General features: G+C 34.3%; 1 protein-coding gene across 5 annotated transcripts in view; it reads left to right on the top strand.

Moving 5' to 3' along the window:
- The window catches only part of TEX11 (testis expressed 11), a 382,097-nt gene that overhangs the window by 330,218 nt on the left and 37,579 nt on the right, over window positions 1-14,300 (top strand). For all 5 annotated transcript variants that reach the window (XR_014835135.1, XM_003484125.5, XM_085007268.1 and 2 more), the window contains 3 exons: window positions 1,703-1,852; window positions 3,097-3,205; window positions 4,139-4,259. Coding sequence is in view for 4 of the 5 variants with exons in the window: in XM_003484125.5 (XP_003484173.3) it covers window positions 1,703-1,852; window positions 3,097-3,205; window positions 4,139-4,259 (380 nt within the window). In the remaining variant the exon portion in view is untranslated. The remainder of the gene's footprint in view (window positions 1-1,702; window positions 1,853-3,096; window positions 3,206-4,138; window positions 4,260-14,300) is intronic.

Here is a 14,300-nt window from a genome sequence, read left to right as displayed (position 1 = left end):
GTCAAGAATCATATTGGAGACATCACTACACATCCTACAGACATTTAAAAAAAGATAGTAAGAGAATGTTATGAACAAGTTTATGCCCATTAATTTGAAGGCTTAGATGAGATGGACAACTTCCTTGAAAGTCAAACTACCAAAGCTCCCACCAAAAGAAATAGATAACCTGAATAGTCTTATACCCATTGAATTCATAGTTTAAAACTTCCTAACAGAAAACCCCGCTGGGGAGTTCTACCAAATATTTAAAGATGTAAACTCTTCCAGAAAGTAGAGGGGGACACACTTCCCAGTCCACTTTATAAGTTCAATATTACCCTGATAACAATAGTAGACAAAAAAATGAGCAAAGAAAATTATGGACTAATTTTCCTCATGAAAATAGATGCAGATATCCTCAACAAAATATTAGCAAATTTAATTAAGTAAACTATTGAAAGGATAATAGATTATAACCAAGTGAGGTTTATCTTGTGTTCAACATTGTAAACTCAGTTAATTTACCATATCAGCAGATTAAGTGAAAAGATTCAGATCCGTTTATAATAGAAATTCTCAGCAAACCAGGAACAGTAGGGAGGTTCCTCAGCCTGATAAAGGGTATCCACAAAAATAAAATACACAGGGAATATAATTTTTAATAATGAAAGACTGAATGCTTTCCCTCTAAGGGCAGGAACAATTAAGGATATCTACTCTTAGCACTCTGCATCATCATCTTCTTGGAGGTTCTAGCCAATGCAATAAGGCAAGCAAAAGAGCAGAAAGACATATAGAGTGAAAAAGATGAAGTAAAATGATCTGTATTTGCAGATAGATGACACCTGATTCTCTATATAGAAAGTCCCAAAGTATCTACGAAAGACAGTTACTGGAACTAATAAATGAGTTTAGCAGGGCGCAGGATACAGTTTAATATTCAGAAGTTGATTGTAGGTCTATATGCTAGCACTGAAGCTCAATAACAGACAGTAACAATCAGTAGTGATAGAAGTCAAAATAAGTGGTATAAGAAGTCTGCAAAGTTGGTATTGATTGAGAAGGAGCACAAGTGTTGGAGGTGTTCTATATCATAATATGGTTAGAGGTTATATGTCTAAACATATATAAAATTCATCAAGCTGTTTAATATTAATGCAGTTCATTCAGTTTATTATATGTTTGCTATACCTCGAACCTTTTTTAAACATTAAGTCTAGCAAGCGTGAATGGAAACTATCTCACATAGTATGGTATATGCCACCTGATACAAGCAAGATTCTGCCCAAAATGATAACCAAGAAATATTGTTGACTGACTAAATGAAACAGTTTGGAAACTATCCCTTACTTTGTTTAAAATAAAACTACAGTTGGTTTATATTGCACTGTATCTTCTGGTTAACCCAGTCATTAAAATAAGGCAGGTAAACACTGGATTTGAATTAGATAGCAGCAAGACCTTTTCAGGCCATTTAGGAGTATCATGGCAATAATTTCAGGAAATGTAGGCAATGCTAATGAATGTATTTCAGGGTGTGAAAGTATTGGTGAGTTTATAGATTTTAAAATGTAAAAGATCTGTCTACAGGAACTGGCATAACTTTCAAATTGTAAGTAAAATTAATTTTCCTCAACAGGAAAATCTCCCCAGAAGAGAGATGAGGAGAGAATAATGAAATATAATCACAGAGAATGTTGCATTTTTGCTTCTTTCTTAGGAGATTTCTCAAGTGATCCATGTGAGACATTGCTTCTGCTGTATGAGTTTGAAGTTAAAGCCAAAATGAATGATCCATTACTGGAGAGCTTCCTGGAATCAGTGTGGGAACTGCCTCATTTAGAAAGTAAAACATTGGAAACAATTGCATGTAAGAGCTATATTTATGTTTTTGGAAGGCTGGTACCCATTTAAGTCATGCTACTTTTCTTTCTTTGTCTTTTCTCTTTCCTCCAGGTGGGAAGCTATGTAGCTTCATTTTACTTTGTTTCTCCTTCTCTAATGGCATTCTTGAACTATTTTGTATTATAATCATTTGTGCATTTATCTTTTTCTTTACATAAGATTACAAGTGCCTTGGAGTCATGAACAATAATTATATTTTTGTACTTATAAACTCTAGTGAAGTGCATTACTCATGATAGGTGCTCATATTTACTCTTTGTATGGAATTGAGTAATGTAACTACACGATAGGTACAGCTTAAACTTTAGAAAGTTAGTCTTGCTCAACTAGCTAGAAATAGATAATTGGCTGCTTCACTAATCAAAGGTGATACAATCAGCCATTTATTAAAGTGTACAGAGAAATATTGATGCTACTTTTTAAAAATTCTCAACCTGAAATTTTTCATTGGGCTATATAAGTGGTATTTGGGTGCTCAGAGCCTCTATTGGGATATTCTGCAGGAAATGGCCTTATTATCTTCCCTTTTTATCTTTCACCCACCTCAGGAGTCTGTGTATGGCTAATAAAGGTATTAGGTAGCCCCAAGTGTACAGGAGTCACATTTGCCTTTATTTGCCTTGCCAAGACAGAATTCCTAAGAACATGGAGCTGGTGGTATATACCTTATAGACATGTGATGGTGACAACCGCTCCTTGTATAATGGAACTATAATTCTAGAGGCCTGATTAAATGCATGTAAAAATTTTAGGGGCTTTGTCTCTGATACTTACTCTCATGTCAAGTGTTTCCTGGTTTTAGGATTAGACAAAAACAGTACATTGTAGTATAAATCTGTTTTTGATTAGTACCCTTTCACTGATCTGCTTTCTGTTTCCTTCTTAGTATGCCCGCCTTCATTCTGCTTCATAAGATTATTACTTCACCTGTATGACTATGCCCAATGTCATAGAAACAGTAGGTTCTCTGTTGATTTTTGCTGAAGAAGAGGTATAACCTGGTGATCCTACCATGTTACTCTGCCCAAAAAGGAGGAGTTATCTCTGAAAGCCATCACAGATACATCATTTTATAAAATTCATTTTTGGGTTTTTGTGTTTATTTTTGTTCATCTGTTTCAGGTCAGTTTCATTAGAGAAAGCAAGTTGTAGCCTGGGATGACAGCTATGATTATGGTGTTCACAATCTTTTTGCTTCCCTTCCTATAGCATTAGCGATGGAAATGCCTGCACATTATCCTTCTATTGCTCTAAAGGCCTTGAAAAAGGCTTTATTGCTCCACAAAAATAAAGAGTCCATTGATGTTTTGAAATACAGGTTAGTAAATATAATTCAACTTTGAATCTTAATTTCTGATAGCCAACAGTGCTATAGTCAATGTTCCATAAATCATCAATCATACTCACTGACTCAAAAGATGATTTAGGTACTCCTGTTAACTCCTAGACTAAAAAGCCCTCAGAACAGCCCCATATTTAGAGCTGTATTAGAGACCAAAGCAAAGTGAAGGAGTCTGGTTTTCCCAAAGGAGAAAAAGAGGGGGAAATTTGCTTCTTTGCATGTCTATGTATATAATGAAATTATTAATTAAGTACTTTCTTTCATTACTAAATATGCCAAGTGTACAGAAAAATAGAGATTAATATAATAAACAGCAGTGTATCCACCACTCAAATTTAACAGATATTAACATTTGCTATATTTGCCTCATATATTTTGTTCTAAGAACCCTCCTTTAAAGACCAATAAGTGCTGTACATAATATAAAACAGTATTTATTGGAGATTTTATGTTCTCTATGCCTAGACATGAGGGAAAAATAGATGTTGTGTGATTTTTCTCTGGAAAACTTCATTACAATCTTCCTTTTCTGAGACATGAGAGACAGTTCTCCTGGAATCATTCCCAATTTAAATCCCAATTCCCTTCCCCCATTTGAGGATGTAACAAGATGCTTTAAAGTGCCTGTAGATTAAACCAGCTCATAAAATGTAGTAAACAGACACAACTCAGTGCAAGAAGCTAAAAAAAAAAGTGAAAGACAACCATAGACATAATAAAAGGAAGGATTGGTCAGCCCCTTTTATATCTTCAAAAAATCTGTCTTCTGAGCTTGGAAAATCAAATTGAAGGAAGAACAGAAGTGTTTTGAAGCTCTTAGTCTGGGATGAAATCCAGATCTTACTTATCTTAGCCATGAAGTCAATGATTTCTTTCCTATGGGATGAGTTTTCTCTTTTTGATTTTCAGCAAATGTATGCACAGCTTGCTTAACCTCTTAGTGCCAGATGGGACACTGAGTGCCGAGCTCTGTCCCCTGGAAGAAGTTTGGGGCTATTTTGAAGATGCTCTGAACCTTATTAGCCACACCGTAAGTCAAAAACTGATAATAAACTTTAAGCTAATTTTAAAAAACTGAATTGTCTTGTATATTAGAAATTAGAATAATGCCTTTTGATATGAGTTTTAGGGTAAATAAAGTCATATTCCAATGTGGTTATACATAATAAAATTTCCCTGGGTTCATGAAATGGAGTTAAAAGTAGAAAATTCCTAATACAAGTTAACTATGGATTAGGTTAAAATAGCAGTACCACCTGGCATTCTGAATTAGTTTGTATTTTCAAAACCTGGTAGAATTATTATTTCCCTGAGAAGATGATAATGACTCTTTGAAAAAGTTTATTGTTATTCCTGCCATTTCTGAGATAGGTAATAAAGAAGAAGAAACACTGAACACCTATATTTTAGTCCCTCTGCCAATTTTTTTCATTTTAGCACAGGTTCATTCAGTAATTTATTATTTACTTGTTTGTTTATTATTAAAGTATAGTTGATTTAGAATGTCGTGCCAATTTCTGCTGTACAGCATAGTGACCCAGCCATACATATATATACATTCTTTTTCTCATACTATCTTCCATCATGTTCTGTCCCAAGAGATTGAATATAGTTTCCTGTGCTGTATAGTAGGACCTCATTACTTATCCATTCTAAATGTAATAGTCTGCATCTACCAATCCCAAACTCCCCATCCATCCCACTCCCTCTTCCTTCCCCCTTAGCAACCACAAGTCTGTTCTCTATGTCTGTGATTCTGTTTCTGTTTTGTAGGTAGGTTCATTTGTGCCATATTTTAGGGTCTACACATAAGTGATATCATATGGTAACTGTCTTTCTCTGACTTACTTCACTTAGTATGAGAATGTCTAGTTGCATCCATGTTGTTGCAAATGCCATTATTTCATTCTTTTTATGGCTGGGTGGTATTCCATTGTATATGTGTACCACATCCTAGTCTTTTCATCTGTTGGTGGACATTTAGGTTGTTTCCTTCCATATTTTGGCTATTGTGAATAGTGCTAAAATGAACATAGGAGTGCATGTATATTTTTAAATTATAGGGTTTTTTTTTTTTTTTGTCTTTTTGCTATTTCTTTGGGCCGCTCCCATGGCATATGGAGGTTACCAGGCTAGGAGTCCAATCGGAGCTGTAGCCACCGGCCTACGCCAGAGCCGCAGCAACGCGGGATCCGAGCCGCGTCTGCAACCTACACCACAGGTCACGGCAACGCCGGATGTTAACCCACTGAGCAAGGGCAGGGACCGAACCCACAACCTCATGGTTCCTAGTCGGATTCGTTAACCACTGCGCCACGACGGGAACTCCTAAGGTTTTTTTTGGATGTATGCAGCAGTGGAATTGCTGGATTGCTATTCAGTAATTTTTAAACTAGCTTTATTAAGATATAATTTACATACTATAAAATTTACCCATTGTATAATTCAATGATTTTTAGTAAATTTATAATTATACAACTATCTCCATAATCTGGTTTTATATTTCCATTACCCCCCCCAAAATTTTCTATTGCCCATTTTTTCAGTCAATCTCTGCTCCCATTTTCAGGCCCAGGGAACCACTGATCTGTTTTTTCTGTCTCTATAGATTTTTCTCTTTCTAGACACTTCATATAATGGGATCTTATAATATGTGACCTGTGGTGTCTAGTTTCTTTCAATTTAGCTTACTGTTTTTGAGATTCACCCATGCTTTAGCATGTATCAGTATTCCATTCCTTTCTATTGCTGAGTAAATAAAATGTTATTATATTCTATTGAATGGATATGTCACATTTTGTTTATTCACTCACTAGTTGGTAAACATTTAACTTGTTTCCACTTTAAAAAAAATCTATTGGAGTATAGTTGACTTACAATATTGTATTAGTTGACTTGTTACCACTATTACAAATAATGCTGCTATGAACATTTGTGTACAAGTCTTTGTTTTCAAAAGCTTGTTTTCAGTTCTCTTGAGTACATGAATTAATGGGTCATATGGTAGCTCTCTGTTTGAGGAACTGCAATCTGTTTTCCAAAGTTGCTGCACTATTTCACATTCCTACCAGCAGTGTCTGAGGGTTCTAATTTCTCCACATCCTCATCAACACTTGTTATTGTCCATCTTTTTTATTACAGCCATCTTAGTGGGTATGTAATGGTAGCTCATTGTGGTTTTGATTTGAATTTCCTTCATAGCTAACACTGCTAATCATTTTTTTCATAACTATTTATTGACCATTTGAATATCTTTGTTGAAAAGATGTCTATTCAATTATCTTCCCATTTTTAAATTTGGATTCTCAGTGAGTTTTAAGGGTTTTTTTATGTATTCTGGATACAAATCTTTATCAAATGAACAATTTTTTAGCCATGCCCACAGTATGCAGAAGTTCACAGGCCAGGGATTGAACTGGTGCCACAGCAGTGACAAGCCACAGTAGTGACAGCACCAGGTCCTTAAACCACTGCACCACCAGGTAACTCAACGTTTTTTTGTAAATATTTTCACCCAGTCTCTGCCTTGTCTTTTCATTTTCTTAATGGCATCGTTTAAAAAGCAAAAGTTCTGAATTTTTATGAAGTCCAATTTATCACTTTTTTCTTTTATGGGTCATATTTTCATCATGAAAAGAAATCTTTGCCTATTCTAAATTTACAAAGGTTTTCTTCTATGTCTTCTCATAGCTTTTATACTTTATTTCTTACATATAGGTCTATGATTCATTCTGAGTTAATTTTTGTTTATGGTATATGAGGTAAGGGTCTAAATGGTTTCTCATTTGTTTTTACATATGAATACTTTTTCTTTGCTGTTTAACTTCAGTTTTCTCATTTGTAAAATGGAAATGATACCTTCTCTCATTCCCACCCTGAAGTTTTAAGGATCAATTGAAATAATAACATGTTGTAAACTTTAATGGCTCATACACAGTATTATTATTATAAGGGAGTTATAAAATATTAAGAAGGTTAAATGGCTTGCTTAAGGTCACACAAGAAGTCATTATTTGAGTCCATGTTAATATCCAAGGATCCTAACTCTGCTAAACTGCTTCTTCATATACAAATATCTGCAAACTGCAACAGATGGTGGAACAATAAAGCAGGATGATAACCTGGTACAAACTAGCACCAACTTACAGAAACCTAGAATTCTGGAGCTATGTGAATTATAGAATTATAGTGTGTGCGAATTTAAGTTTTAAAAAAACTAGCATTGAACATTTTGGAGAATATATATATATATGTATTTCTCAACTTTCTTTTAGGAAGAAGAGAAAATTACATTTCTCTGCCATGAGCCTCATCTGGACTTTCAGATGTATTTGCCATAGTAATGAATACAAACTAAAATTAAATCGTACTATAAATTCAAATTGATCAATTTCCATAGTCTCTATATAAGGCCAAAACTGCTCTGAGCATTTTGTTTTTGTCAGTTTTACTCTAACTAATATATTACCATTCCATCTCTCTGGCTCTTGGGTTGCATGTTAGAGAGGTTAATATTTTTCTACTTTTATGATGAGTCTCCCATCCATTATTGTTCATTTCCTGAAACCTGATGGGATAGTTAGCTTTTCTATGCAGAGATTAATTTAATAGCCCTCTTGGCTCTTTATGTAGTGTATGTTGCTTTTTCCTGTTTGATTGAATGGGCTGTGCCTCCTTTTTGTTTTAAAAGCTTGGGGGAATTTTTCCCTTATTGGACTTTCCTAATGACCACTCATTCATTATTTATTAAGCAGACAACCTTTATCAAGTGCCTCCATATAGTGGCACAATTACACAAATATCAAGCTTCAGAGTAACATGCTTTACATTTTACAAAACATTCTTATATCCATTATTGCATTTGACACCCCCCACAGCAATTGTATGTAGTAGGCAATGCTGGTATTATTCTTGATTTATAAATGAAGAAATTTTTAAGATTCAAAAAAGTCAAGTTAGCAATTTGCCTAAGTTCATGTGGCTAATGAATAAAAGTCAGAACTAGAACCTTCTGACCTCAATTCCAGAGCTCTTTCCACCAGAACACATTCCTTCTTTACCTGCTCTTGCTAGGAATTTCATTTCAAAGGAGAGGCTTAAATTGGTATTTAGTTTTCAAAGAAACTGCCAAACCAGTTTCCAGAGTGGCTATAACCATTTACATTCTTGCCAACAATCTATAAGTTATCCAATATCTTTGTATCTTTGTCAACATTTGGTGGCGTCATTATTTTTTTTAGGCATTCTTATAGGTGGTTCACAATATCTCATTGTGGGCTTATTTGCATTTACCTACTGGCTAATGATGCTGACCATCTTGTGTTTATTTCCTATCTGTATGTACTCTTTGGTAAAGTATGTGTTCGTGTCTTTTTATCCATTTTGTAATTGGACTTTTTTTTACTGTTCAGTTTTAAGATTTCTTTATATATTCTAGATACTAGTCAGATATGTTGTTTGAAAATATTTTCTCCCAGTCTTTAACTTGTCTTTTCATCTGCTTAACAAGGCTTTTCACAGAACAAAAGTTTTTAATTTTGTCCAATTTTTTTTCCTTTTATTGATCACACTCTTGGTATGTCAAGTCTATCATAGAACTTTTTGCCTAGCCCTATATACCAAAGATTTTCTCCTTTTTAAAAAGTTTTTTAGTTTTAGGTTTTACATTTAAGTTCATGATAAATTTTAAGGTAATTTTTCTATGAGGTGTGAAATTTAGGTTGTGGTTCATTTTCACCTATGATGCCCAGTTGCTCTAGGACCATTTGTTCACAGGGCTGTCTTTCCTCCATTAAATTGCTTTTTTGTACTTTTGACAAAAATCAGTTGGGCATATTTGTGTGAATCTGTTACTGGGTTCTCTGTTTTCTCTATGTGTCAATCCCTCCACCAATACCACACAATCCTGATTACTGTAGCTACACAATGTCTTAAAATCAAGCAGAGTAATTGCACCCACTTTATTCTTCTTTTGCAAAATCATTATTAGCAGTCTAGTTCCTTTGCCTATCTATATTCCTTTCAGAATAATCTCCTCTGTATCTATAAAAGTTCTTGCTAGGATTTTTTTTATGTTGCAAAGCACTGAAAGCCTTTATTTTTTAAATTTTTTATTATAGTTGATTTACAATGTTTCTTTAATTTCTGCTGTACAGCAAAGTGACCCAGCCATATATGTGTGTGTGTGTGTGTGTGTATACATCTATACATACACATTCTTTTTTTTCCATACTATCTTCCATCATGTTCTAACCCAAGACTATACACAGTTCCCTGTGTTGTAAAGTAGGACTGACCCGATTATTTATCCATTCTAAATGTAGTAGTTTGTATCTACCAACCCCAAACTCCCCGTCCATCCCCTTCTCTCCCCCCTTGCAAACACAAGTCTGTTCTCCATGTCCATGATCTTTTTGTTTTGTAGATAGGATCATTTGTGCCATATTTTAGATTCCGCATATAAGTGATATCATATGGTATTTGTCTTTCTCTTTCTGACCTACTTCACTTAGTACGAGAATCTCTAGTTCCATCCATGTTGTTGCAAATGGCCTTAGTTTGACTATCCTTTTTATGGCTGCGTAGTATTCCCGTGTGTGTGTGTGTGTGTGTGTGTGTGTGTGTGTACCACGTCTTCTTAATCCATTGATCTGTCAATGGACATTTAGGTTGTTTCCATGTCTTGGCTATTGTGACTAGTGCTGCAGTGAACATAGGGGTGAGTATATCTTTTTGAATGAAAGTTTTATCTGGATATATGCCCAAGAATGGGATTTGCTGGATCATATGATAGTTCTATATTTAGTCTTCTGAGGAACCTCCATACTGTTTTCCATAGTGGTTGTACCAATTTACATTCCTACCAACAATGAAGGAGGGTTCCCTTTTCCCCACTTCAGTGTTTATTTGTTCACTTGTTAATGATGGCCATTCTGACTGGTATGAGGTGGTACCTCATTGTAGTTTTGATTTGCATTTCCCTAATAATTAGTGATGTTGAGCATTTTTTCATGTACTGCTGGCCATCTGTATGACTTCTCTGGAGAAATGTGCTAGGATTTTGATAGGAATTGCATTAAACTGTATTTGTTTCCTAGGATTGCTATAACAAATTAACACAATTGGGTAGCTTATAACAAAAGAAATTTATTTTCTCACAGTTTTGGAGGCTAGGGCCATACTCTCTCTGAGGGAAGGAGGATCCTTCCTTGCCTCTTCCTATCTTCTGGTAGTTGCTATCAAACCATGGCATTCTTTGTCTTATGGAGTCCTCACTACAATTTCTGTCACCACATGGCATTATCCCTATATGTCTGTTTTTCCTCTTGTTCTTATAAGTACACAGCCATTATTAGATTAAGGATCCACTCTACTTCAGTATGATTGCATCTTAATTACATCTGCAGTGACCCTATTTCCAAATATGGTCACATCTGAGCTTCCAGGAAGTTCATGAATTTGGGAGAAGGGGTTTCTATGCAACCCAGTACACTGTATATCAAGAATTGACATCATTAATTACATGTCAATTTAAAAAAAGGAATCAAAATCAATACAGATATAATAAAATATCAAATCTTCTGATCCATGAACATGGTATGTCTCTTTGTTTATTTAGATTTTTATTTCTTTCACCAGCATTATATTGTTTTTAGCACACAAATCCTTTATATGATTTGTTAGATTTATATCTAAGTGTTGTGGTTTGTTTTGGGAGTTGGTGTTTTTTTGAGTGATTATAAATGGTGTCCATCAGCTAATTTCTAGTGTGAAGAAAAACAATAGATTTTTCTAATTTATCTTGTATCCCACAAACTTGCTTAACTTACTCAATTTCAGGAATTTTTTTTCAAGATTCTTTAGGATATTCTATGTCAATAACAATATCATCTATAAATAAACAGTTTTATTTCTTCCTTTTCAACCTTTATGCCTTCTCTTTCCTTGTCTTATTGCACAGACTAGAATTTTCAGCACCATGTTAATTAAGAGTGATGAGGAATTCCCTTGTAGCACAGTGAGTTATAGGATCTGGAATTGTCACTGCAGTGACTTGGGTCACTGCTGTAGCTCAGGTTTGATCCGTGACCCAGGAACTTCTACATGCCGCAGGTGTGGCCAAAAAATAAATAAATAAAAGAAAGAAAGAAAAAAGTGATGAGAGTGGATATTCTTGCCTTTTTCACTGTCTTAAGGGGAAAGCATTCAGTCCTTAACCATTAAGTATAATGTTAGCCCTAGGATTTTATAGAGGCTCTTTATCAAGTTGAGGAAGTTCCTCCTATTCCTTTTGTTCTAAGAGTTTCTACCATGAGTGAAAATTGAATTTTGTCACCTGCTTTTTCCTGCATCAACTGATAATGATCACATGATTTTCTTCTTTAACCTGTTAATATGGTGGATTACATTGACTGATTTCAAATATTGAACTACCTTGTATCCTTGGAATAAACCCCACATAGTCATAGTGTGTATAATTCTTTTTATATATTGCTGGATTCTGTTTGTTAGTATATTGTTAAAGATTTTTTATCTATATTCATGAGGAATATTTGTTGGTAGGTTTTTTTTTTGGTACAGTTTTTGGTTTTGGTATCAGGGTAATACTAGATTCATAAAATAAATTTGGGTGTGTTTTCTCATATTTTTGGAAAAGACTGTGTAGAATTTATATCAGTTCTTTTCCAAATGTTTGGTAGAATTCTGCAGTGAAACTAATTGGACCTGGAGATTTTTTTTCAATAATTTTAAAATTACAAAATCTACTTCCTTAACAGTTTTAGAGCTGTTCAAATCATCTATTTTATATTGGGTGAGTTGTGGTAATTTGTGTTTTTTTAATGAAGTGACCTGTTTCATCTAAGTTGCCAAATGTGTGTGTATAGAGTTTTTTGTATTATGATTCCCTTATTATTCTTTTGATGTGTGCAGGATCTGTAGTGACATCCACTGTTTCATTCCTGATATTGATAATTTACACCTTCACTTTTTTTCTGTCATTTTTGCTAAGAGGTAGTAATTTTTATCCATTTTTAATGATTTTTATTTTTTCCATTATAATTGGTTTACAGTGTTCTATCAATTTTCTACTGTACGGCAAAGTGACCCAGTCATAAAAACACATATACATTCTTTTTCTCACATTACCCTCCATAATAAGTGACTAGATATATTATAGTTCCCAGTGCTATACAGCAGGATCTCATTGCTTATCCATTTTTATCCATCTTTTCAAAGAACCATCTCCTCTATTGGTTTTCTCTATTGCCTTTGTGTTTTCAGTCTCATTGATTTCTGCTCTTATCTTTATTATTTATTTCATTCTGCTTGCTCTTCTAGGTTCTTGAGATTGGAACTTAAATTATTAATTTGAGACTTTTCCTCTTTTCTTTTTTTTGCTTTTTAGGGCTGCACCCACGGCATATGTACATTCCCAGGCTAGGGGTCTGATCAAAGCTACAACTGCCAGCCTACTCCACAGCCCCAGATCTGAGCCATGTCTGTGACCTATACCACAGGTCACAGCAACACTGGATCCTTAACCCACTGAGCAAGGCCTGGGATCCAGCCTGCATTCTCATGGATCCTAGTTGGGTTCATTACTGCTGAGCCATAAAAGGAACTCCTTCTCTTTTCTAACATATGCATTTAGTGCTATAGATTTCCCTCACTATACTGCTTTAGGTGTAGCCTACAAATTTTGCTATGTTGTATTTTCATTTTCATTTATTCAATGTATTTTTTTATTTCCTTTCAGAATTCCTCTTTGACCCATAGATTACTTAGAAGTGTGTTGTTTAGTTTCTAAGTGTTTACAGATTTTCCTGTTATCTTTCTGTTATTGAAGTCTAGTTTTGTTCCATTGCGGTCAGAGAAGACAGCTTATATAATTTTAGTTATTTTAATTTTTTTCAGATTTATTTTGTGGCCCAGGATATGATTTATTTTACTAAGCGTTCCATGAGCACTTGAGAAGAATGTGTATTTCTACTGTTGTTGGGAGGAGTATTCTATAAATATTGATTAGATCTTACTGATTTATGGTATTGCCAAGTTCTTATATACTTTTCTTTATTTTCTGGCAAGTTGTTCTTTTACTGCTTGAGCAGGCATGTTGAAATCTTCAGCTATAACTGTGGACTTAACTAGTTCTCCTCACTCCTATTGGTTTTTCCTTCACATATTTTGTGACTCTGTAAAGTATACACATTTATAATTGCTATGTATTCTTTTTGGATTGATTGTTTTATCATTATATAATATCTCTCTATGTTTCAAATAATTTTCTTTGCTCTGAAACCTACAATAACTAATACTAATATTGTCACACTTGCTGTCCTTTGATTAATGTTCACCTAATATACCTATTTCCATCCTTTTACTTCCAACCTACCAATAGTGTTTTATTTGAAGTGAATTTCTTGTAGACAGCATATAGAACAACACATTTTTAGTCCGCTTTGCCAATCTCTTTTTTAATTTTGCCTTTTTGTTATATTAAAAGTTTCAAATGTATAGCATTATTATTCAGCATTGATTTATACTGCAAAGTGATCACCCTAGAAAGTCTGATTTCTTCTATTACCATAAAGTTGGCCCCCTTCATCCCTTTTGCCCACTTCCCATCCCCCTACCTCTTGGGTAACCAATGATCTAGTCTATCTATAACTTTTCTTTGTTTTGTTGTTCATTATTTTTGTTTAAATTCTACATATGAGTGAAATTGTAGCATATTTGTCTTTTTTCTTGAGATTTATTTCACTTACCATAATACCCTCAATCCATGTTGTCACAAATGGCAAGATTTCATCCTTTCACATGGCTGAGTAGCATGACAGGCGTAGCATTCCTTTTTATGTGTATACACATACACACACCTACACATATTTATCACATCTTTATTTATTCATCCATTGATGGACACTTAGATTCTTCCATGTCTTAACTGTGGTAAATAATGCTGCAGTGAACATAGGGGTGCATGTATCTTTTTGAATTAGTGTTTCATATTCTTTGGGTAAATACTCACAAGTGGAATAGTTGGATTATATGGTAGTTCTATTCTAAATAT

Source organism: Sus scrofa, chromosome X (assembly GCF_054392235.1).
Source record: "Sus scrofa isolate SSC_HxYL_T2T_F1_AM1 chromosome X, Sscrofa_HxYL_maternal_Yorkshire_Landrace_v2.0, whole genome shotgun sequence".
In the NCBI taxonomy this organism is placed as follows: Eukaryota; Metazoa; Chordata; class Mammalia; order Artiodactyla; family Suidae; genus Sus; species Sus scrofa.
The sequence above is the reverse complement of the archived record's forward strand: the minus strand, read 5'-3'. Positions and strand labels throughout refer to the sequence as shown.